Source organism: Dreissena polymorpha, chromosome 15 (assembly GCF_020536995.1).
Source record: "Dreissena polymorpha isolate Duluth1 chromosome 15, UMN_Dpol_1.0, whole genome shotgun sequence".
Lineage (NCBI taxonomy): Eukaryota > Metazoa > Mollusca > Bivalvia > Myida > Dreissenidae > Dreissena > Dreissena polymorpha.
Window position 1 is genome coordinate 28,485,667 of NC_068369.1, and position 27,735 is coordinate 28,513,401.

Here is a 27,735-nt window from a genome sequence, read left to right on the forward strand (position 1 = left end):
TCAGTGCTATTTAATAGCTAAAACGTTTCTATACTTATGCATGTAATAAAGCGTTACAAATCGTTTAGCCGCAATACAAAGTAAAAACACATCAACTTACCGACCATTAATCTTTCTGATATGACACTCACAATAGCAGTTTCGAGTTGAACTCGAAACTTCATTTCGCTTTCGTTGTCTTTCTCAAAGATAACAAAAATATCATGAGAAGGGTCGAGGTACGTATCGTTTTCCAGGTCACCTACTGTGCCTCTTTTCTGAAGAATAAACAAAGAATTTATGAAAGTTTAAAGCAACGGCATCTTCTTTTTCACGACGGTATGCATACTGAACATGACATAACATGTCGGAACTGAATCAAGCTTATAGTGTTAGGAGTGTATGTGAGTTGTTTCATATGCATTCTTAACTATTTCATTTTATATTATAATATGGAGAAAATTATACAATAAAGAGATGGTTAATTCTTACCATTATTTTTTTTTCTTATATATTCCAATACTAGTCCTACGAAAAATATTTGCTAACACGTCCAATTGTATACCTTGCAAATATGTTATCAACTAATCTTATTATGAAGTTAAATTATTTATGTTTGTGGCAATGTCATTTTAAATTTTAAATCCGCTGTATCGAGCCAAAATAATTATAATTGCAAGAATGAATCAATGTTTTTTAGGGATATGTTTGCCAGTGAATAACTTTGTATAAACAGGAATTTCATCCCTAACATGATTTTTTTTTCTAATATAAATTACAATGCGTACATACTTTAAGGAAAACGCTTCAATAATAATAATTATGATGTATTCGTATTTAACACAGCTTTTTTTAACGTCTTCGTACGTGCTCATGGATTTGTTGAATGTTCATTTGTTGCATTATGAAGTTTTACCTAATAGTTTTAAATATATTTGCTGAAAAATAACATACTAATCGTTAATACATTTAACGTAGTGTTTAAAATTACCCTTAATACCCATAAATTATATCACTTAAGCATTTTATCAATTGTGATAAAACACTATCTGGACATACATCGATTCCATGACAAGTTGGTAGCTTAAGGTATTGACAGCTAAAAATTCCTTCATGATTTTAATCCTAATTGACATGGTGTTTAAAATAAAACATAGTCCAGTCAATTTTAACTTGCCATGTAGTTACTTTTTATTTCTTCCTGATGCCTGTTTGTTGGATCTGAAATTTGTATAATGCATTATGATCCCTCACCGATACAGGATTAAGGGATGTATACCGAAATCACCACGGACGTCAGTCCGCCTGTCTGACTACCGGTTTGTTCCATGACAGAATCTTGTCCACAAGCGTTCTTCAAAACTTTTACCGTACCATCTTTAAAATTACTATGAAGTCGTTCATGCAATTTTCATTAACATATGTCACAAATTGCTTTTTCAATTTAGATATTCTACCGATGTAAAGTATTAGCAAATTAGCTTCTCTTAAACCATAATGAAGATATGATTTATATTTCGTGTATAACATCCTGTAGCAATCTTCCACACAGTTGTATTATATTTTATCAGTGTGGTAAACACTAGCGCCATGTAGAATTTTTATATCACAATAACTTTACACAATCCTTTTTTTATATTTGGTATCAAACAACGTGTTGCTTTACCCAATATATTGTGTCCAAAAAATGCGCCTATCGTCAAAACTGGCATATCCCGGCTCCATATTATTTATATATCAACATAACTATTTTACTATTTGTTGCTCATGCACTTAAGTGTAATTTTTGGTATAAAGGATAGTATAGTGGTCCTCTTGAAAGTTATTTTACTTTACCTGTGTGGACACATCTTGCCAATCCCGACCGTTGCTATCAACCTGCAACATTTTAGTTCTAAGTTTTAAAGCTATTTAGTTGAGCTCGATGCATCGAATGACTAAGTCTTAGAGAAATGCTCTCGGTTATGTTTCCTTGGTAGTTCCAGTACATGTGTCTTTGGGGGAGATCGATCTAACAGTGGGGATCGAACCCGTGATCTCCCGGTCTGCACTTTACCATGGCAAAATTTAATGATATGCGGTACCGGATGATATAATTCATCACTGACAAGACAACCGCTAGTTATAAGTAGTGAGGATGGATTTTTTGTAAGCATGTCTTGTTTAAATCGCATGTTAATAAATGAATATCATTAGATATTACATAAATTATAAATATCTTTAACAAATATAAGATTGCATTAACACATATAGTTTACTCCCACATATATAATAGCAGTCCTAAGAAGATTTATGACTTCTTTAGACATCTTTTCTTTCACCGCTTGGACCAGTTCGCCACACATATTTGCAGGTCCATGTTTCTCAAAGTGTTTCTCTAATAAGTCAGTCATACGTTCTGAGAAAATAAGAGATAATAATTTAAATATGAATTAAACCACATTTATTAAGGAAATATTAAAAATATACATTATATAATTATAAATATAGTTATTTTGTAAAGGTTCAAACATTTGGATTTGACCTTAAAATCATTGTAGCGAAAAAAAGAAAAATGTATCCCATACTAAATCGAAAATGTCATGAAAAGCCAGAACAATTCGGTAAAATATAGTATACGATAATGAATTTCATGTATTTATGTGTTTTATTTTCCTCAAATTAATTGATTAGACGATAGTTCCTTGAATTGCTCTGTTTGTCGTGTTAAGTTGCGGACCAGAGCTTTTTCATTAATTAAAAAAAATCATCAACACTATATTGGTTTGATATATCTTTTTTTTCCAAATAATTATTTTATTTGTAAATAAAATATAAAGTAATGAACGGACGCGATGACACTCATTTATCATTATATGAAGACGACATGTGTCTATACAAAAGTTCACTTTAAACCATATGAATGTGCCTTCCTCAGCACTTCATGCGCCATAAAATCGACTTTTAAAAGCCAATAAATAACTGAATTGATATCATAGGTACCAACTTCTACTAGGGTACTAAAGTTCAGGTGATTATTTTAGAGATAACGCATTTATTTTATCGGTAATTAGGGGAAATGTATCCCGTATCCTATTACAGAAGCACATTAACGTTGCATGGACCAAACAGATGCATATGCCATACCGGTTACCGTTCTTACAGGACTTTGACGCGTTCACATTCGTTGTGACCAAATAAGACGCTACACTGTAAAGTCCTCTCAATGGTATAACATACCATAATTCAATAACGTAACGGCTTCTGGCTTATATACACAATGCATCATAGAACCCTTCATAGGTAAGGTTACTCCAAGTCCATTGCTGATTATATCCGTTATTGAACCAATTTTTCCTCTTGTCTGAAACGAAAGTACCAAGTTCTTAAAACATTTGATAATTTTACAAAATTTCAGTGCATTCCTCGTACAATAATTCAGATAACACAAAATCGTTATAAATATACATTTAAACTGCCAGGTTTGTGGCAAAACGGATAACCACTATTGAACGATCAACATACAAGATTCGATGTTTAACAATTAATGATTTTTTATTTACTGTCTTATCGTAGGGTCTTCGTTTCTTTAATCTAAACAATTGTTAATCTTTTTGGTGAACTATCCGTCTTAAAATCGAATCAAAGAAAGATTTTTAATTTTTGCGTTGGGAAATTTTCAACAGATAAAAAATCACTATTTGCTTAATTCGAGGGGTGAATGCGAAACAGCTTTAAGTGCATTTGTCAACATTTTAAAAGAGAAGGTTAAACTTGTATCAAATTCTTACTGCAAACAATGAAGGCTTTACAATTTCAAATTTGATAGAGTTTTATGTTCGTATCACATTTTTAACTCACACATCTGATTTTTCACATACAAATTTTTGAATTAATGTTACTTAGACCCATTTTGCACTGAACTGTACATTGTATTTGTACTCGGCGTTAAGAGCGAACAAGTCCCAAGTGGACCTAACTTAAACGATCAGTTTACAGTATTTCTTTAATATACAATGCTTTTCCTAAATTGAAAGTATTAATATTGCAAATAATGGCACTTATAAACTGATCACAGTAAAAAAAAAACTTATTAACTTAAAACTCAATTTATTTTTAAAAGCAAAAATGTTTTAAGAGACACTCAGTGACTTTTAAAACTATTGAAAAATCTAACTTTATGGCATAATATTTGAAACTGAGTACTCTTAACATTTTTATATAGGTATTTTTTAACTTATATTTGGCTTTTTTACGTATAACAATTTTTGTTTTTAACAGATAGCATTATAATATTTTTCTTTTATTATTTACCAATTCTTAAGAATTCTATATGTCAATGGATGTTATTTTATTCTTAATAATCATTTTGTGCAGTTGTTTTTTGTCTAAACATTTGAGATGTAGAAAGGTATTCTTTCAAATGTCTCAAAAACGAATATTTTGTTTTATTTTGAATTCACAAGACAATCAGTAACAAATAAGAAAAAGTGCATTGTTGAAACGTGCATGATAGACCAATAACTATATTAGCATTATGTTTTATAAAATGTGAATAGTCTAAATATAATAAGAGTAGTATGCGAAAACAGAGTAAAGAATGACGCAAGTGGGATGTGGTTGTCTCAGATTACATTAATAGGGTGCCACAACCAGAATGTATTATGTTATTCTTTCATGAAGTATTATTTAGAATTAAGCATGGCTACATATACAGTAAATGTATTACACGACTTGCGTTCGCGATTCCATAAAACAAGTATTGCCTTCGTGTAAAAAATATTACATTATTGTTTAAGGCCATATAATATAATGTAAATACCATTCAAAAGAAATACAGAATGGAGTTACAATACCGCAGTATAATAAAAGATGCACGAGGCATATAACAAGCAGTTTTCAGCTAGTTTGTATTTCACACAGTCAATATACTAAGTACGTCTCATGAACAGTACTGGCACCAACAACTTCACGTCTCACATTTTTTTATAATCACATATAACTTATCATCACATAAATTAGGTCATAGTTAAAACTAGTGTTCATCTGATAAACACAGTATAATAACATAATTCTTCGAATCCCATAACCACAGCTCTAATAACTTCCAATCTTGTAAACACAGTCATGATCGTAATATCAAACTAACAAACTCTGAGTGGTATACACTTAAAAACGATTTTGAAAGATGGAATCCACAAATTTAGATTCACAAACACTATTTTTTTAAACAATATTCAACAATGTTGAGTCATCCTGAAATACTTTCTGCCTTTATGTTGGGACTTGTGTGTGTGTTTATAGAAAATCTGCCAAAATAAAGAGTTAACCTCTATACCACCTCTATACCACGGTTGATTACATTGAATATCATTTTTCATTATATTTACAATCATAATAACTGTTCGATTTTGTTGTACAGAAACGTTCTTTCAAATGTAATCCACGGATAAACTTTTTCCACTGAGGACTAGTATTAGCATTGTGTTGTATGTTGGGTTAACCTTAAAGCACCAATTAAGTTGAGAAGGGGCTCTTCCACTTGGATAACTGAACTGTTATTAGGCAAGTATAAGCAAAATATCAAATGATCATAATTGGTACTCATTGACATCAGTCAGTTGTTTGATTTTATCGAAGCAGAATTGTAACCTTCTGTTGAACAACCACTGTCACATGTACCAAGCAAATCACATCACTCCTTAATGGTTACTTAGCGATTAACATCCATTGGCAGAGATACCAAGCTAATCACATCATCCCCGAAAGATTACTTACTTATAATCAACCACTGGCACAGATACCAAGCAAATAACATCACCTCTGACTGGTTACTTACTGATTTACAACCACTGGCACAGATACCAAGCAAATCACATCACCCCTGAATGGTGACTTACTAATTTATATCCACCGGCACAGATAGCAAGCATATCACATCACCCCTGAATTGTAACTTACTAATTAACATCCACTGACACATATACCAAGCAAATCAATTCATCCCTGAATGGTTACTTACTGATAAACCTCCACTGGCACAGATACAAAGCAAATCACAGAACCCATGAATGGTTACTCACTGATGAACATCCACTGGCAGAGATGCTAAGCAATTCACAGCACTCCTGAATGGTTACTTATTGTTTAACATCCACTGGAACGGATACCAAGCAAATCATATCACCCCTATGATGACACAGATACCAGGTAAATTAAATCACCCCTGACTGGTTACTTACTTATTAACAACCACTGTCACGGATACAAAGCAAATCACATCACACCTGAATGATAACTTACTAATTAACATCCACTAGCAAAGATACCAAGCAAATCACATCACCCCTGAATGGTAACTTACTAATTAACATCCACTGGCAAATAAACCAAGCAAATCAATTATCCCCTGAATGGTTGCTTACTGATTTACCATCACTGGCACATATTCAAAGCAAATCACATAATGCATGAATAGAACCTTACTGATGAACATCACCTGGCACATATGCTAAGCAAATCACAGCACTTCTGAATGGGTACTTATTAGTTAACCTCCACTGGCACGGATACCAAGCAGACCACATCAACTCTGAATGGGGACTTACTAATAAACATACACTGACACAGATACTAGGCAAATCAAATCACCCCTGACTGGTTACTTACTGATTAACAACCACTGTCACGGATACAAAGCAATTCGCAACACCCCTGAATGGTTACTTAATAATTAATATCTACTGGCACAGATACCAAGCAAAGCACATCACCCCTGAATGGTTACATACTAATTAATATCCACTGGCACAGATACCAAGCAAATCACATCACTCCTGAATGGTTACTTACTAATTTATATCCACTGGCACAGATACCAAGTTAATCACATCACCCCTGAATGGTTACTTACTAATTAACATCCACTTGCACATATACTATGCAAATCACATCACCCCTGAATGGTTACTTACTGATAAACAACCACTGGCACAGATACCAAGCAATTCGCATCACCCCTGATTGGTTACTTACTGATTAACATCCACTGGCACATATACCAAGCAATTCGCATCACCCCTGACTGGTTACTTACTGATTAACAACCACTGGCACAGATACCAAGCAAATCACATCACCCCTGAATGGTTACTTATTAATTAATATCCACTGACACAGATACCAAGCAAATCACATCACCCCTGAATGGTTACTTACTAATTAATATCTACTTGCACAGATACAAAGCAAATCAAATCACTTCTTAATGGAAACTTATTATCAATCACCGACACAGATACCAAACACGTCACTCCAGAATGGAAACAAACTGATCTAAATCCCTTAACACACTTACAAACCAAATCAGATCACACCAGAACGGTAGCTTACTGATTAACAATGGACCAGTAAAGCTGCCAACACAATCACTAGAATGCTTACCCACAAACTGAAAACACAAATCACCAACTTGGTAATCGTATAAGTAACATCACAGCTGCAGTGTTATTTTCAGAGTTTCACACGAATTCATATCATTCAAGAAATGTAATTAATCGATCAACTAATTCACAGCTCAACTAAGAAACAAATTATGTTGGTAAATACCACAAAATCAACCAAATTACTGTCATGTTTGTTAATATTTTATATCGTTAATGTAATGTTTAATTTTTTATGAGGTTGTATATACAAACAAGGTACAAAGCCATTTCCAGAGAAGAATACACAGATATAAGGTATTTGCAATCTATCAATTTCACAACTTAACATCCAAATTTTGAACACTTAAATGCGTGTTCTTCTAGTTAAAAAAATATTTTATATTCAGAAATTAAGTAGAGGTCATAACAAGGCTAAGATCTCTTTAAAATTCGCTTAGGTGAAATGAGTGTGAATTTCGAAGTTAATAAGGTCCTTGTTAGCCTGGACCTAACGTGTGTCACATCACTCTTGCTATACTCAGTAAGGTTTAACTAATTTTGAACCTAGTTACAATTAGGTAAAGGTCTTAGCAAGGTTCACATCTCTTTGCAATTAGTTTCAAATTTAACTATCTTTTATGCAATTACGTTTCCATTTCTTCGATAAGCTTTATATGTTAACGAATATACGTGTATAAATAAAATAGAATGTTAAACAGTGATTCAATGTTTATTATTGTTGTCAACAACGTTAATCATAAATGTTACACATGACAAATATATTTTCTTAACATCAACCACCTGAGTGCGAAAGAGCTCTTAGAAGCATTTCACTGCACATAGAACCTTTTTGCACTAAAACTATATTTAATTTCACTTAAAGCTTTAAGACAAATTTCAATTTCACTTTTTATTTGAATGCCTGGAAATAAGAAATTTTAATACATGATGGGCATGCATGTTTTGATGCAAAATGTACAAAACAATTATTTTGTGAAAAGATGTCAGTTATAGCTGTTTAGCTTTCATCCATCGAATTGTATACCTATTTTCATTCTCTTTGACATGAACCTCTATTCAATATATTTCATAAATATATAATTACGGTTCTAGTGAAAATTATAATCCGAGTGATTGCTTTGTGTTTCATATTTTAAAATTACCTTTACAATGCAGTTTGAAAAAAACATTGATACATTAAAAATAAAGTTATTGACAGGGGCGCGATATGTTCGTGCAAATAAGCTAATAAAAATTTTTGACGCAGTTTCATAAATTTCAGTTGCACCAGTATGAGAAAAACTTTATAATGCTATTGTTCTCTATTTATGACAATATTGACCAATTAGCAATTAGTCTGACAAAAAAACACACTTTAAAGGTAAAGCAGCAGTTAATGTTTCATGGTGTTTTAATGCCATTTAAAGTAATACTCAGTTCATAAACTTTAACAAAGAAATTAAGTATTTGACATAGAAGGCTTTACAATCAAAGGAACTTAATTTTCATGTGCGAAAATCAAATAAATCAAATCAACTGTGTTTACCATGTATAATTATTAAGAAACCATGGGAAAGAACGGTGTTTGACGGTTGATCGCCAGCTGGAACGAGAGTTCTTATATTGGTGTATCAATGTAGCTTGCCATCAATGAACGATAATGTGCTCTAACAATTTTCACTCATGCTGGTGCAGCTGATATGCCATTGTTTTTAGTTAAGTTACACAAGTAAGTAGATTTATTATATCAAAAGAATAAGCTTCTACGCTTCGTGCAACTTAAATAGGAACTTCAATACAATGGTCGCGTAAATTAGCCGTCTCCATTTGATCATAAATAGGCATATTCTATATTTTCATCTTGTTAGTTTAGTTCCGTAACGGTCATTGAAGTCTGCAACATCATGTAGAGGCAACTCGCTTGGAAAATTGACAAGAAATTAACCCTATAGAATAGTAACATTAACTGTTACTGTGCAAGTTCATAAAATGTAGCTTAACCTTGAACTGTGCAATATGAGATCGTTGCCATTTACCATCTTCAATTTGGCACGCGCAGAATTAATATCACGCAGGCAAACTGCTTGTTTTTATATAAAGCATTGCAAGTTTCATGTAAATTTAACGAAAGTTCAAGATTTGGATGGACTCACCAAGGCCATTCCATCCCTCCAAAGATCACCTTGCAGAATTTCAAGTTCGTCGGAGTCATTGCAGATCAACACGAGGTCACCTTTGTTAAATGTTTTAGAAGTCTTGCAAGGAGGAGCATTGGAGAGCATTTTGGGGTTAGAGTTTTCGGTTAGTACAGCAGGGTCTAATGTCCATCTAATATGAAATGAATACATTATATAAATTAAATGATTTGCTGAAACTTGTCACTTTCCAATGGTCTCAATGACTCAAAACTAAATTCAAATACTGAGCATATTTATTTACGAATGGCTTAGGCACAAATCGTTTTCAAATAACCATTCAAAATTCTACAAATAGTATTTTGATGTGAAATATAATATTACGTTCAAGTGCTCAACAATTGTTTCTAACTAGCTACACATCTATGACCTCATTCTTCTACCACATTTTAAAGACGCGGGGGATTGATTTGCACTTGTTTGTCGGTCGTTCGGTCTGATGGTCATGATCGCATGGTTTGTAATATGAATTTCGAAAGGTACAATAATCACCATTAACACCCACATTATCCATACCTTAAAAAGACTTTGTAGTGTGATAAATACAATCTAAAAGTTGAAATCTGCGTTCTAAAATTACTGGATAGATTATGGAACTTCCTGTAGTATTTTGTCCAAATAATGTGATTCTACTTGTTGTTTTATTTCACAGACTTTGATTTTAAAAAGCTATTTAAATGTTGTGTATGTTTTGATGGAATAACATAAATGTTGTACAAACGTCTTGTGGGTTTTGTTTAGCACTTTTAAATTAATGGAACGAGAACTACACGCGTTTGTAGATGTTAAATCATTTTAGTAAATAATAGCCATTTTTATTTCAATAACGTTTATTTTACAGTATCTGTATGGAAATTATATCGTGATTTTAAGCAAAAATCAAACTTATCATTTCATCGTAATGTTTAATGTATTAGATTAGGTGATTCCATCGTGAATACATAAAGGCAGTATACACAGCAACACTAATTTACGTTTTACCAGTGTGTTAAATTTTTACAAACCGTTCACCGCTGGAATCTAGGACAAACATGTCACCGTCGGTGTCAAAACCATAATCTTTGGTCGGTATCTGAAATGAAGGACATAATTTCTCTAAAATTGAATTTGCAAATAGTGTTTTAAAGGACCAACTAATTGTATATAATGGGAATGTAATACAGCTCCAGCAGCTTGAGTTTCCCTTCTTTATATTTATTAATGGCGAATCATGGAAAGTATTTCCCTTTACATTGGTACAAGTGATAGCCAGGACGGAGTCTCACACACAACAGCCACACATGGAGAAATGTAATTTAGACACATGTGTACTGCAATAACGGCCACCAATAAGGATCTTTACACCATCCCAATGTTATATCTGTAAGTGTGTTGTTCTTCACTTTCAACGGATATAAATCTTTTTAGGCACAAAAACATATGTGTTCACGTATTATATTTAATAATTAAGTCAACTGAATTGAACTCCGTGTTACACGGATACATTCAAACTGTGTATCACCTGCCAAGGTCATAGCTAACAGTTCTTATTGATATCATGCTCGTCCTAACTTATAACTTATTGATTAATGGCTATGCATGATTTTTCTTTCGCAAATAAACACTTGGTAATAAATTATTACCACAGGTAGCCTAGGACTTAAGTTGTCGGGATCAATCTTGACGAATCCGATTGCTAAAAATCTTGTATAATATGGATAGTTTTTCAGGTCTTGGAGAGTGTATGTGTCCATTTTTATTCCGCTCGTAAATAAACATGTTCCTGTAATACATATTAGAGAAATGTAATAATTGCATGTACATTGCTTTTGAAAAATATGGGGTGTTCATGTGCAATAAACAGCATGTAGTTCAATACGACTGTCTTGATAACTTTATTCTGTGCCAATCTTTTATGCATAACATTGTTCTTTAGTGTGGTTCTTAACGGCAAACTGACAATAACACAAAAACACAAATATCATTGAAATAAATTGAATACTTACGATTAATGATGATGATGATGATGATGATGATGATGATGATGATGATGATGATGATGATGATGATGATGATGATGATGATGATGATGATGATGATGATGATGATGATGATGATGATGATGATGACGACGATGAAGATGATGATAATGATGATGATGATGATGATGATGATGATGATGATGATGATGATGATGATGATGATGATGATGATGATGATGATGATGATGATGATGATGATGATGATGATGATGATGATGATGATGATGATGATGATGATGATGATGATGATGATGATGATGATGATGATGATGATGATGATGATAATGTTGATGCATGGAATTCAAGTATTTTTCCTTACCTGGCATTATTCTCTTAAGACCACGTACAAAGTTGTCACGAGCATATTTATAATTAAACACGCCATCATAAATCGATAGAACAAGCTTTATCTTTTGAAGTTCTGGAAGCATGTTCAGAACTCTTTCTGCCACTTTTTCGCAAATGTTGATCTCCTCTTTAATCCAGTTTATTTTTATGAACTGAAGAACCCAATGCATATTTAGAGTATCAGATCAGTGCTGTTGAATTGCTGTGATGCATGTAGTAACAACAAGTATGACATTCATAATTATCTTATCCTATTCCAAAGCAACCACTGCAAAAATATCAACACCTGAGATAAATGTAGCTATAATGCCACACGGATAACTTGAACAATTAATTAGTAAATATCGCTCATAAGATTTACATTTCCTTTTAATGATGTAGTAGTTTGCCAATAGTACAATATATTTAATAGATTCGGCTAACTATAAAATTTCAATAACTTCGTGGTTTGACGATACGGACATATTTATATGTAACAGCATCTAAACACTATTTTATGATGTTGGGAACTGAATTGTGCGTGTGTTGTTTTCAATTTTTAAGAATAATGTTGCAAACATAAATCTAATTGTTTTAAGTACATTTAATCATCACATATTAATAACTTACAGGCACGTCTCTATTAACCGCATTAAACTGAAATCTTCCAACGATGCATGGCTTCTTATAAAATGGTCTGAAATATAACAATATATTTAATATACATTGTTTGAATACTCTGGCGTTAAAAAAATCAAGTCAAACACACTTACATTTACATATCAATACAATTTCACCCAAGAGTACAATACAATTGTACATCACTTCACAAGACTTCATATCAGATATTGGTTTTCTGCATGTATTCTTTGTTGAAGTTTATTCATGGCCCGATATGTAATTAAAAGTTTTATTCAGTTTAGTTGTCTGTTTTCCCCATTGGCCTTACATGCAAAGCTATCTTATGTGTTTAATAAGCTAAATCACAACGTTCTTGCCTTTGATCGATGCTATTTTAATAGGAAGACCAAACCATTGATTTGTATCATGTGTAAACCGTTATTAGAAAACTTCCGTGAATGAAGAAAACTATTATTTTAACTTCAAGTGCACGATTTATTTATTGTTTATCGGTATTAAAAATAATGATTAAACAAATTAACAAGCAAAAGTTTAAACGTCTTTTAAGTATAAGCTTATATTTAAAGTCTCACAATTAACTTATGTTTATAGCTTAGACTTCAAACGTGTTGTTTTCCTTACTCACCGTTTATTAAGCGGGGGTATGATACTTAACACAATGATGATTAACGCCAAATGAGTTTGTGCAACAATACACTGCTCAAATAATCAAAAGAACCACGTTTTTATCTTCAGCAGTTGCACAATATTTTTTTAAGTATATTGACTTACTGATTCTTATCGAAGGTAAGACATGCGTGTTATTTAATAAATAAATTACTGCATGAGTGTAAGGGTAATCAGTATACCCCAAAACATCAAAATAAGTGAGGGTAAACCTGAAGTATGTGTGCTGTTTTGTCGCAAAACAATCTCTTAGTTTTCTGCCTATCGACATATAACTTAAAAGATGTGTCGTTTACACTATGTGAAAGTGCAACACGTGAGATTTGTGTATGCTTCTCATCCGAGTTATCTGCCCCTGAAGCTAAGCAATTTGTGGATACTTACATTATTGTTCACTTGTACTTTGTCTCGCATACTTGTCTCTCAGTTGTCTGCGTATCGACATGAAACTGAATTGCTATTTATATTCGCTTGACTTGACAGATGTTAAGTTTATGTATGTCACGATATTGTTTTAAGAGTGTTTAGCACTTAAATATACGCATTTTCGGATACTTATTTCAATGTTAACATTTATTTTGTGTCGCATGTAATGGTTTCAAAATAAAATTTTACGTAGGTGTTGTTCATACTTTTTTACAAATGCAAGACCTTATTTTTGTGTAAGTCATACTATTTGTTGCATAGCCATGTGCTATTAAACTAATGCACTTTATTAAACTAATCAACGTGAAGCTTTTTGTTTTTGTGTGACCAATTCAAACGGATAATAATTTGCCTAATTCTCCAGTTTTGCACCTGCTTGAAATGAGCTATTGCAATTGCAGGTATATTTGTGATTTTCAATAACCATTCTAGTAAATATCAAGTTATTTCTATATTAACATAATCATAAAGTCAAAAAGGTTTACTTGTCTTTATTATCTTTATTATTAAGTAATTTTGAGACTGTAGCATTACTCACTCTTTAGAAGGCGTAAATCGTTCAGATTCAGCTTGTGACGTCGTTGCGGCTTGAGACATTCCTGACGACGTCATAGCCACACTTCACAATTCGTTTCAAACGCCCAGCAAATAGTTGTCTCGTTGTGTGTGTCCCTAAAATATTAAGTTGGGTCACATTTAATGTTGAATTGCATTTATTTTTGCTCTATTTTTCTATAGTATATTTTTCTATACTAACGAGTGTATCTCTTATTTTTATTATATGCTACATTTGCTTAAAATTGGTTTGAAACGATCAAGTCAGTGCTTCAACAGCTGCAGATTAAAAATACTATGATCGTTAATTTAACCTAAACTTCTTCAACGTAATTTTTCCTTTAAGCAAATTGTCTAGAAGATGACAATATGCGCTGTTAAAACAGAGAGTTAGGAAGTGTTTTATTCAAAGATAATAGATTACATTAACATGAAATTAACACTATAATGTTAAGAGATTATTATACGGCTCGACTTTTTAGAGAAAGGGCAAGTATTTTACTTTCATCGTTTTACAATCGTTTTAGAATTGGTAAGAGTTGTTCCCCTTGTAATGTATAAATGAACTACTTTGACAGGGAAATGGCTTACGGTATTTGAGGGATTTCAATTTAACATAAAGCATGTATACTCTTATTGAAAGGACACTGAATTTCTAGTTGAATATATAAATAAAATATCTTCTTCTTGACACCAGTTTTGAATGTTGTAATTTGGAAGATGGGAAATTAAACATGGTAAATGTTGGTATAGGACTGGTCACGCTTGCATCAAAATGGCAGTTTATTGTATAAAGTGTTTGAAATGGACTAGGAAGTGAGAAAAATTAAGCAAAATTTTAAAAATAATCCATGATAATTATTATTTTTAGGTCTGATTTCGAATCTGCTTGTCCTATGTTTTAAGAAGCCACAGGAAAAGATATTTGAAAATGATGCTTTCTGGTATGCAGTTCTCGAACTACGGATAAAAGTTGATGTTTGATCCACGCTCCACACAGGCCGGGTCGCTTAAAACTGTATAATGCGCCTTTATCCGCGTACGATGTGTGTATCCTTTTTGAAATGTACTATCGCGAGATATGTTTGTTTTAAACTGGACTCGTACAATGATGTTTATCACTAGCAGAAGTAACCTCGAAATCGTAGTCGTCTGGATAAGTTGCTCTCTTTTTTTCTATACCATTAGGTGTTTGCAACCAAACAATTTATAATAAGTCTGTATAACTTACTTATTTCTTTACACTTCAATGCTATATATGCCTCACAGTAATGCCTGTTTGAACCAAGCGAGGTATTTAAGGAACGCTTGAAACTGTTAACGCGAACGAAAAATACTCTGAATTAAAATACGTTATACTGGTTCTTGCCATGCAAATAAGGTAGTTGTTTGGTTTGGTATATGCAATATAACACCGTATTTCCATATTCTTCCCACCAGACTCACCGGATTAAGACAAAGCGCAGCGCCGAAGAGTACAAGAATGTTCCACATGCGTTAAGAAAAGAAAGTACCTAATAAAATGAATCACATACTTTGAGGCAATGCATATACAAACTTACACGTTTTTTTTGTTTGTGCCACGTGTTATTTATCATTTCTACGTAAGATAAAATGAATATATCTTATTGATTTTTTTAATTCTTTACACCTTCAATGACAAAAAATCAGAAATGCTATAATTTGTTAAGTCGAATGTGTTGGCTTTCAAAACAGCATGCTATAGAAACTATTTTATAGCAATCAATGAAACTCCATAAACTATAGCAGAAGAGACATTATATGTTCTTATCCACTACTTTTAAAACAAACACAAGTAACAAACATAAATTGATTTTAACAGCGAGCGTTGCATTTGAACGGTCTAAGTAAAGTATTAAGAGTTTAAATCTGTTTAAGGGCTTGCCGAACTTCACACCACTTGTCCCAGATTTAATAAAACACAATGAGCCGTTGGTGACATGAAATAAAACATTAATGCCAAAACGTGACGCGCGAATCGAATTTAACTCATTTTACACATGCCCAATTGTCATAAGTATCTGTAATACTAACAGGCGCTTGAAATCCGATGACGTTATAATTTCTAAATGTATTTCTGAAAAGTATATCTGAATTTAACCTCATAAAAAACTGTATGAGAAACGCCTGACAATAGTTCAACCAGTATATACCATAACAAGGGAGAGACCTTCGAGATTATTTTAGAAGGTCTAACTTATAATCAGTTTCACGTAAAAGCTCGAACTCCGATTAATATAATATTTTGTTAAACAATAATGACCACAAATAATTGCATTACTAGTATCGTTTATAGTAAAATTGACGAATTATTTAAAGGCACGCGTATAACAAGCATCTTCTATCAATAAAAAACGTTGAGTTATACTCGTATAACACATTAATTATGAAGACAATCGCAGACACGTCGTGCATGCACATGTTTTTAAGTGAAACAAAGTGTGTGGTTACTTTGAAGGCTTTTCTATTATTATAACCATTTTGCGGTTAAACACATTTTTAATTTTCTGAACACAAATCACGTTGACCTTTGCACCTTAAAAACTGCAGATTTTTTAGAAACTTTTGCTTGTATATTTAAAGCAAAATCGATGTGATCCATCCCAAACACCGTCACGAATGGTCACTATATCGTCATGATTTGGTCACTTTATCGTCATGATTTTGTGTTATAAAATCGATCCAGGAGTAGTACAACATAGCCTCATAGAAATTTCCAGTTAGCCTCTTAAAAACGCAGAGTCAAAAACCATGTACATACTACATTACAAACTCTTATTGTATAAAACCATTTTCCTTAGAAATTTCTTTAAAAAAAAATAGTGAATTACACGAGGATTTGTAGGGAGGCGGAAAACTACAACGGGCGAGGCATGGTCAGGGGTGATAACCCTTAAAAAGGGTTAGGGTAAGGGTAAGGGTAAGGGTTAGGGGTCGGGTTAGGGTTAGGGTTGGGTTTAGGCTAACCCAAACCCTAACCCGACCCCTAACACTAACCCTAACCCTAACCCTCAAACCCCCCCCCCCCCCCCCTTGCGCAATACCATACCATGCCTCGCCCGTTGTCGTTTTGCGCCTCCCGTATTTGTATGAGTTTCTTTTATAATAGAAGGTTACAAAGTGTTTTTGAAGGGCGCCACACATTACAACTTATCTGTGTGTAACCCATGTGGTTATGTCATTCGTCAATATAAAGGCCAATATACTATAAATAGCTACCGGTCAATAATCACTTAATCATATTCCCGATCCCAGTTAACGTAGATAAATCGGGCATTATATACAGACGGTTACAATACCCAATTTGAACGATATAAGCGCGTAACTTTATAACTAACTCTTAACTAACTTATTCTACAATATTCGATTTGAGCAATATCGTATGTTTCCTTTCGCTATTTTAGGTTGATACAGGACAATCAATGCGACACACTATACGACACGCGACATTGATAAAAAAACGACAGGCGACAACTAGCAATTACACTTTTTTCTTATGTATGTTTTCTTGTCAAAGTAAAATATGCAGTGCCGTATCGAAATGTGCGTGTATTATCGTGTGTCGACATACGACATTCAATATGACCTCACCGTCGTAACGCTTTACGTCTTGTTTCAACATGTTTAGTGTGCATGCATCGGTGTTCATAAAAAAGCTTTATGTTTTAAGAATGCGTACTAAAGTAGGAATCTAGAGTGCGTTTCACTTAGCTGCGTACGCAAATAATTTCCGTAAAAACACAAATCTTGTTCTCAAAAACGCGTTTCACTAAACAGCGTAAATTAACGCAGTGCGTAAATTATGTCGTAAATTTACGCCAGATATGTACTTCGCGTAAATCAGAAAAATTGGCGTAACCTCCCGTTGTAAAGAGGCTAAGTAACCTGCGTATTAGAGAAAGCGTACCCTGCCGTCGTTTTAGCATTGTGTGTTGTTGATGTTGTACTGAGATTCTTAATTCTCATTTGAATTTATTTCAGCTTATATATATATATCTGGTTTCGATTTTGTGAGGGCTATACTGTAGCCTGATGATCACAATGTGATATCGTAATTCTTACAAAAATCTATTCCAGATATTTGGTAGTGGCATTCAATATATGAACCATACATTGATATTCATCATGTTTAATTGTAAATTGAATCTACTCCAGCTTATATGTAGATGTCTGGTTTCAATCACGCCTCTTCACAGAGTCATTTTAGCTGGACCTTTCTGGGTTATATTTAGACAAGATACAGGTTATATAAGTCTTTGACTGTTTTGTCCCTAATTTCCTACATGTATATTTATCCTGATTACCTATTTACCGGGGTTGTAGTTAGTCGAGATGTGTGTAGATAGTTTGAGTTTTATTTAGTACGTCATTGGAGAACGAGTGGCACTGGTACGCGGTTTATTATCACGCTTTGCAAGGTACAGGTTTTGTCTATATACGTATTTTTGATATTCCGTTATGTTAAGGGAGGTAATTTATTCAAGTAAACGCGAGATGTTTTTAAATGCCTTTTTATATCGCTTATTTTATTGCTTAAATGTGGATATGCAGCAAGTTTTAAATTGAATTCCACCAGAATTTGTTTTTTCGGAGAAATAAATATTGAGATCTTGTTGTAGGAAAATATGTACGAAATACATTCGTCACCATCGGCTCGGGGCGCTAATTTGTCTTTGCTGCATGTTATGAAATTCGTCTTCAATGTATTTTTTTGTGTGCCTATTTTGTGTTATTGTAACATATTTTATCAATATATTACAATTTAACACATGAAAAAAATCGTAGAATCTCGCTTTACAGTATATACTGTTGCAGGCGATTACTTTCTTATGCGTCCGCGCCCACCTGACAGGCTAAACAACACATACACGCAGCATACATTTTTCGCTCATTTTAGTGAAACGGCGTACGCATTAATTTACGTTCGGCGTAAATTCTGTGCGTTAACCTAAAGTTGCGTAAATATACGCTATGTTAGTGAAACGCACTCTTATTGAGTAGACAGGGCTACACTCATCTACATATTATCCTGTAAAAAAGACGGTTAAAAATAGTGAATTTTGTTTATTTTCGATTGGGTCTGCATTAAGTATTACAATCGATTTATACTGCATAACTCTTCTATGAATGCTCTTTATGAATTGGTTTGTGGATTTACACTTGCATTTTTTTCGCTTTTGCGGTAACATAAGGACACATTTATGTGATGTAAACTACCAACTGTGTTTCCATAACGTAGCGTTTATCACCATGCTATTTATCTTACAGGGGCGAACTATATAAACTCGTATTGTTATAAAGGAGCGTTGACTCATTTGCGAAAATATATTTTCTCACTGGTGCGGACGATATACGCTAATATGCACTCAATATACTAACTATTGGTTTGCTGGAAACACGAATATTTATCTTAAAACATGTCAACTTTTAAATAATGAAGTAATTTACACTTACAAAGCTTTGTTGCATGGATATTCCAAATACTTCTTGATTGGAAGTCACACATTATTCCATTTTGATATAATGTTGTTGTTTTTTACTGTTGAGTTTTTGAAACATGTCGGCTTAACGTAGATATGGATATCTTAACATAGTTCACACGATATAATACTTGACTTTGCAATTGCACTCAAAACATTCATGAATTATAAAGTTTCTTTTATGTCCACTATGGCAGAACTAATTGCTTTAATCCGCTTGAAATATATACATTGTACATATGATGATTTACGTCGTACACCATTCGCTCGTTGTAAAATTGAAAACTTTAAAATGTCACGAAATCATTACGTTGCTTATTGCATTTTCTTTATAATCGTTTGAGCGCTTCGGCCTTATTTTCTTTACAGCCGCTTTGAAAAGCACAATTTAACTCCTCTACAGTGTGCTTTTAAGAAGTAATTTAGACGTACGTCAATTAAAATCCTTTTCCGATAAAAGATAATACAACTACGCAAGGGTGAACAAATCTTTTTATTCGCTTTATCAATGATCAGATAATGCGATACTGTTCATTGAAAATCTGCAGCAAACAGTTTTTGAGAGATCTATTTCATTTGACACTTTCATAATTTAGACTGCCAATTGAATACATGTATCGATTATACTCAGGCATTTAGATGAATATTTTAACCCTAAACTCAACAACTTCGTTTTAAACCTCAAATCACGTTTGCGATTGCATTATTTACACGATTATATATTGTTAAGAGCTTTGTCAGGCAAACTTTTAATTTGAAATTTGTATGTACCAGTCGTAAATATCACCAACTCATGTTTTCTTTATTTTATTTCTGCTTTATTTAATTTGCAAACCTTGTTAAAACAAGATATATTGGTTATTATCTCTAAAAGTGGCGACGATGAATATAGTTTAGTAATATATATGCGAATACCATTGAACTACGGAATGATGATTGAGAAATACCGAATACTGGTGTTAAAAACAGTAAGGATTTCAAAAACATTTATGATAATAATATCTATACAAGTATGTTCGATTCTTTATGATTCATTAATATGAACAACACTTACATCATTGAACATTAATTGAATCAACTATTGAGAGTCTCTTTCACGGACAAGGCTTCATCCTTACCCTCGTGTTGTTTCTATAATAAGTGCTCGTTTGAATCCAATGGTTGACTGACCCACACACTTGTGTTACTTGCCCTACTGAATTGAAAATAGATTCAATTAACAAAGCTTAACTCCAACTGCGACAGAACAAACGAACCTGTATATTAAACAAAATGTTATTTCTGTTGTAATTAATGTTTCGTAAAAAATACCCTTTTTAAGTATTATATCAAAATAATGCAAAAATGCATCCGTTTTGTGCTTGCGGTTTTCAAAAGTTAGTAGCTTAATAATTATTACCATACTTTTGCAGACATAAGAATGTATTCAAACGTGTATGATCAATGTAAACACTTCTCTCTTTATAAGTTTTAAATCGTACCAAAACTTAACAAATATTCATTAAAATGATTAAAGATTTGATCAATTGTAAAGGCATGTGAATTGTAGGTAAAAGTGGGCAGGTATCTGCAGTAAAAACGATAACTTAACTGTTTTCCATACATGTCTGGTACATACCGCGCGGTTAAAATGCCTGGTTTAAAATAAAATGCAATTTAAAGACAAGATAAACTTGACAAAGCTAGCTGTTAAACATTGCAACTTCAAATATGCAAAGCAATACGTTCAACTGACATTGAGACGCATCGAAACTGCAGCAATTTAATTTTTTTTAATAACACGCGAAGTTTGAATAGAAGAATTCAAAACACTCTAATATTCGTCGTATTGAATTGTATCAAGTTGCAGTCACTTCAAAATCGATTCACATTCTCATATATATATCTGTGTGTCATGTTATCGAATATGAATGAATGTTATGCTGAATACCCGTTCACGGTGTAATTGTCGCTTATCTTCTTTGAGGCCGATAATAATTGTGTTTATTTTCATTGCGCAATAACGGAGGGTGGGGTCGAAGCTACAAACAGTATTTATATTATTTCGGCTTTTATAACGCATGTGATTTATGTATATGTTTTATTAAATCTGGTTTAAAAGGCATTCTTACATTATAATTATAAATGTTCATTTCATGAACGCTTACGCTGGATTTTTTTATGTATTTATGATAACTGTATGTCAAACTACTTTCTTTCGGGCATTAATTCAAGTTTTCGTGACCGACTTATAAATACAATCAACTATCTTGGTATATAAAATATTTTGGGTTGCGGCAAATGTGCTGGGTCGGTCTTGGGTTGTGAAAAATACCATAGTTTACTTTAAGCCAAGCAGTTTTAAAGGCATGTAACTACAACATTGTTAATCAATGACAACACTTTCGGCTTTTATGGAATGTTAAGTTAAGCGGACGTCCATTACATCAGTAACTCCAGTAAAAGCGGGACATTTCGTCCGTGATGTTACACACGCTAATCTCGGACGACACTTAACGCTCATGTATGAAGCCTATTTTTTCAAGAACGATGTTTATTTAAATAAGATTTCGGCTGGAGGAGGGCTAATACAGCACGTGACAAGCTCAACAAAACACATATCAATATGCAAATATTTATTTTTCATATTTCAAATGTCATTACTTGCTGTTTTTGATCGTGATCGACCCTGCTTCTAATACGGTTAATTGTCACAGATCGGGTTTTTCTTTTATTTGAAGTAGCGAATACATGGCTCCGGTAAATAAAAGGTTTAAATCTCGTATAAATCATGAGATGCAAGCAGACGACAATAAACCATGCGTGAAATCGATTTCAGTAGTGACTGTCTGACGTCACTAATACGTTATATATGCTCGTGCTCAACGTATTTCGTTCTTTTTGCGAAATAGCTTTGACTGAGAAACTTGTGTTTACACATCCTTAAAACTTAAATCTACAATGTCGGGTAGAGGTCGTAGCGTGCGAAGACGGGTGGGGCAAGCCGTAGCGAAACAGACAGAGAGAGGCGCGGGGGATGCGGGAGGCAGTTGATCCGGCCCCGGCGAAGGAACAAAGGACCAGATGGCGTAGATGGAATGCGGCGGAAACGGCGCCGGTACCAGAGCCGGCATCAGCTCCTGTTCAGGGACCAAAGCCAGAGGTGGCACTCGCAGAAGCCACCTGCAAAACGTAAACGCGCAGACGATAATGCCGCCAATGGTGAGGTTGTTGATTTCTGTGATATTTTCCGCACAACCGATGGGCTACCACGTGGTCACAACGTGGGTAAGCACGAGGCACAAGCGTATAAAGAAAAACGAAATCTTATCTAAGTCAAGTCTGTCCAAAATGGATAATATTCAAATAATTTATAAATTGCCTAGATAAACTAATGATGATGTATCAATGTACGTGTCCGCGTCGCTTACACAGCAAAATGTATTAATTGTGGCGAATATGTTAAAGTGATCTTATGGGCTTTTTTCACTGTTGAAATGAGCTGAAAAGAATTAACAGGTCAAAAGATTTAGTTAAAATGTGGTTACTGACCGATTGTTTGAAGCTCGTTATGCTTCTAGTTATTTATAAAAAAATATAGTTTATATTCGATGTTTTGCATGACTGGTGAGTCCTGTAAGCCAAAATGATCCGTAAAACAAAATTGTGTCATTGTGTCGTACGAACGAATATGCACTAAAACTAAATTAGGTATCGCATCGTGCATGCATGGTCGGCTGTCAAACGCGAGTGCGGTTGGTATTCGGATGCGTTGTTTTTCTCTTTCTTGTATATTGTTTTAGTATGTTGATGCTGCATTTTGATAATGATGATGATGAATAGAAGGAGGAAGAGGAGAAGGAGGAGGACAAAGATGATGATGATGATGATGATGATGATGATGATGATGATGATGATGATGATGATTATTGAGGAGGAGGAGGAGGAGGAGGAGGAGGAGGAGGAGGAGGAGGAGGAGGAGGAGGAGGAGGACGACGATGACGACGACGACTACGATGATGATGATGATGATGATGATGATGATGATGATGATGATGATGATGATGATGATGGTGATGTCGTAAAACTAATGAAGTCAATTCACATTTTAATTAACTGTATTCATTCGGGAACCAGCAAAAGGCATTACAATGAAACCGTCAAAATCTATACTTTTCACCGTTATTTTTCATCGTTCGCAATTGCGAATTACAATTTGTAAATAACTATTATTTGCCTTTGGTCGAGCATAAAATAACATTCAGCATTTTAGTACATATTACTGTTTTAGGAGACCATGAATTGGAATGGTATTATGATACCTCAAGCTAGCTTAATGGTCGTTCATATTCTCATTGATCCTTTATACATGCTGTTCATTCAAACATATTAAAGAATCAATAGTCAGGGTTTTTGCTTTCATTGTCGGTGTAGAATATTCATGCTTTTAACACAAAACAAAAATATTTTGACCAGCGGTTACAATACGTTTCAATATTATAATTATAGTGTTAATATTATTGATCACCCGATACGATAATTTGGTAAAACAGCAATAGCGGTCGATGGTCGAATTAGATAAATGTTTCAAATTTAAGAACGAGTTTCAAACACATTATAATTTTATGAAACGGCTTCGACAACAAAAATTGTATAGGTAAAGTATCATTAATGGGGATCGTGATGAATTGGCAAACATCGCATATAATTATGCCATAAGTACAAAAGTTCAGCTGAGTATGTTTAACACTTTAAAAGCTTACTTATTGTTCAATATATTTTGTGAATTATTTAACCTGGCCCTCATCACTCGACCGTAAAAGGAAGAAAAACGCGGACGTTTATGAAAAATATAAGCTTTCCTCAATGCTATTTATCAAAGGTGGTGATCACGTGTCGATCAAAATGGCGATGTCCGTGCCAAAACAGTTATTGTTCGCAGTTGTATACCATTTATTACTTGTGTTTAATTTTTAAATGCCACTCACTTTTCAGCCATATCAAGAAGAAAGTGATTATCGTTTATTTCCTAATAATATTCGCATCATATCTTGACCTACTCGCTACGAATTATCTAATCAGGAGCTGTAATTTGTTGATCTTGCTAAGAAATTTCGTAAATGTGGGGATCGCAAATAGTGGGTTTGAGCTGAGCTTTTCATTAGCTTTTTTGCAATATAACTCGTGTTGGCTGTTTATTGAATGTTTATTGTAAGTACCTTTAACTATTAGATATATATTAAATATCGTGTTTTTGTAATTTCCACCTTTGTACATACTAAGAGGCAGTGAAAGTGGCACACTAACAAGTCTCAGTTGGTAAATTGTAATTTTATGTTTATGTTAATAAAATGTTTACTTAATGCTTCAAAATGTCAAAGCATAAATGTTCACATAATAATACCAATGACATGTGCATTTAGTGTTAAAAACCATTTAAATTATTATCAAAATTTGATTCAATTTTTAAAATCAAAACTTTCCCTAAGAAGTAAACAACAAACAGGCTATAGGTCGAATTGCGTTTGTTCTATACATGAAATATGTACAGGTGTCTTCAAATATCCATATCGATAATGAATGACAATTATTATCTAAATTTAGAATTGGCTACGGAGGTGCACATAATATTCATGAGGGGAAGGTTAAATATTTCGTATAACAACTGTATTAATTCAAAACATTTTATCGCAGAAATAAGAATGTTATAACCACCATTATCACTTTAAAATATTCTAAATTTTATCATCCAGATCTCAACAAAAGTTCGCGTCTTTATTCCTAAATGATCATTTGATTTATTTCACATGTTTTATGGGTTTTTTTCTCTTGGGCTATGTCTTACGTCACTTGCATTCGTTTTTTTTTCTGCTGTTTTTCATTTGCAAAATATAAACAGCTTCATGTAAGAATAAAATATATATCTTTTGTTGTTGCAGCTTAAGTTTCTATGTGCTTGTATTTTTTCTGTAAATATTGCAATAAGGTTTAGTTTTTTTAAATTCATTATTACTAAGACAAAAAAGTTTCATCAAGTTTCTGCATTGACGTTTTTATTTCTTTGACATCCTTATATATTAATATAGTTCATATTATTAAAAAAAAAACATGTATTATATGCAAAAATTTAGTCATATTAATTATAAAATCATAATTAAAGCTTAAAACTATGGAAAAGGCTATTGATGAGCGATGTGTGAGTGCAAAGCCTCACATTGCAGAACTTGGAACTAGTTTATGGTATGCATATACACCATCATTGTCGAGACCTGCTGAATACAACTTGGAACTAGTTTATGGTATGCATATACACCATCATTGTCGAGACCTGCTGAATACAACTTGGAACTAGTTTATGGTATGCATATACACCATCATTGTCGAGACCTGCTGAATACAACTTGGAACTAGTTTATGGTATGCATATACACCATCATTGTCGAGACCTGCTGAACACATTCCGCAGCACTACATATCTTACCGTCGGAGAACTGGAAGACTTAACAACTACATAAAACGTATAACACGTACAAAGCATTATTAATTATTCATAAAATCGTAAATGTAAATATTCTGTTGAAGGAAGATCATTATGATTTTCTAACTTAACGCTATGGTATAGAAGATAAGTAGATATCGTTGACTTGCGTTCCAAATCACATTCGCAAGCTATACTTTTAAGAAAGAGCATACCGATTTGTTTTTTGGAAAGAATTACGTACAACATGCGCAGAAATAAGAACAATATTGTTTGGTAAGCATCGATTCGCCTACGAAAGAATATTCGCAGACTGAAGATGTCAATACTAACAGATAGAAATACAAAACACATAAATTGTGCGTTGAAACAAACATACGCAAAATAACGGCATTAATGTAAACTGTCGAGGAAATACATAATAAGAAAATAAACTTACAGATTTACTTGATTCGATTTACCCCACAGCTCTATTTCATAAATCGTTCCAACGATGTTTTCTTGAGCTTCTGCATTTTGTTAATGCTTTGTCTGTTGTGAAAACCAGATACTCTTATTTCACACCGATATATCTTAATTTACTTCGTCGCATTCAGCTATGCAATACAAAAGCAAAAAAAACGATTCACCCAAGGTATGTCAATACTATAATTTAAATGTCTTTAAATTTATGGGGCAGAATGCAAAAGTTTGTTTGTTACTTAACCCACTACCGACCCAATATATTTGCCGCGACCCAAACATTTGTTTAAAGCAAGACATATATTTCATTTGTATAAGAATTTTGTTAGGGAAACTCGAAATGTGTTACCGAAATCTTCGTGAATTTTATATTCATACGGTTATCATAATTATATACCAACTACAACGTCAGCGCTAATGAACCAAATGAACATGATTAATTACGAAACATATGCCTTTTCAAAAAGTAAAAATATCACAAGCGATTTCATGTGTTGTTATAAAACAATCGAAATCTTAAAAATACATTTTGATTTACCTTCGGATTAAGCATTCTTTATTATGTGCTGCGCGATTAACACTTTTTTTAATTTCGGCCTTAACTCAGTTGATCGATTTTAAGATCGTGAATAAGTATTGAGCGTTACATTGAGGAATTTTTTCGATACAATCAAACGAAGATTGATATTTAAAAGCATGGATCGATTTTAAACTGACTGAAACTTGAAAAAGTTAAATACAATGAATGATTGAATGATTTGAAGCCCTACCGAAATAATTAGTATCATAGGCGTACGAACCATAGCCGCTTTCGGCGCTTTCGCCGCCCCAATACTTTGATAAATGCATGTAGCGGTTATGTTTTTCTGACGCGCGTTATGATTATATAGATATACTAAAAAAATGTCTTCATGGAAATATATTGTTTTACAACACAATGCAAAAACTATTATGTTATTGGCATTAACGACGAGCGGACTCAAACCCTAAAGAATGCTATGGAATAGGTGAATATAAAAAAGTCATGAAATGCTTTAAATTTATAAAACTAAACATCATAATTAAAGAGGTCCAGTATGAAAAAAATGAAACTCCGGACAA

General features: G+C 33.2%; 1 protein-coding gene and 2 long non-coding RNA genes across 3 annotated transcripts in view; all 3 read right to left on the bottom strand.

Annotated features, from left to right (window-relative positions):
• The window catches only part of LOC127859869 (uncharacterized), an 8,166-nt gene extending 7,912 nt beyond the window's left edge, over positions 1 to 254 (bottom strand). The window contains exon 1 of the long non-coding RNA XR_008039503.1: positions 101 to 254. This is a non-coding gene — a long non-coding RNA (uncharacterized LOC127859869). The remainder of the gene's footprint in view (positions 1 to 100) is intronic.
• Positions 255 to 1,147: 893 nt separating this feature from the next.
• Positions 1,148 to 11,091, bottom strand: LOC127859644 (E3 ubiquitin-protein ligase mind-bomb-like). Its single transcript, XM_052397149.1, has 5 exons — positions 11,053 to 11,091; positions 10,582 to 10,649; positions 9,536 to 9,710; positions 3,199 to 3,322; positions 1,148 to 1,200 (listed from the first exon to the last, which is right to left on the bottom strand). The coding sequence occupies exons 1-5, from the start codon at positions 11,089 to 11,091 to the stop codon at positions 1,148 to 1,150; spliced, it is 459 nt and encodes a 152-aa protein (XP_052253109.1).
• Positions 11,092 to 11,712: 621 nt separating this feature from the next.
• Positions 11,713 to 26,754, bottom strand: LOC127859826 (uncharacterized). The gene is made up of 4 exons (XR_008039470.1): positions 26,612 to 26,754; positions 14,198 to 14,331; positions 12,556 to 12,622; positions 11,713 to 12,098 (listed from the first exon to the last, which is right to left on the bottom strand). It is a non-coding gene; the product is annotated as an uncharacterized LOC127859826 (long non-coding RNA).
• Positions 26,755 to 27,735: the final 981 nt, after the last annotated feature.

Excerpts from the sequence above, each read along its gene's own strand:
- LOC127859644 (XM_052397149.1), bottom strand. The coding sequence starts at position 11,091 with ATGACCTTGGCAGGTGATACACAGTTTGAATGTATCCGT. Across the intron at positions 9,711-10,581 it reads CTAGATTCCAGCGGTGAACG|ATGGACATTAGACCCTGCTG; the intron begins GTTTGTAAAAAT and ends ATTTCATATTAG. Across the intron at positions 1,201-3,198 it reads CGTTACGTTATTGAATTATG|ATCCAACAAACAGGCATCAG; the intron begins GTATGTTATACC and ends TACAAATTTCAG.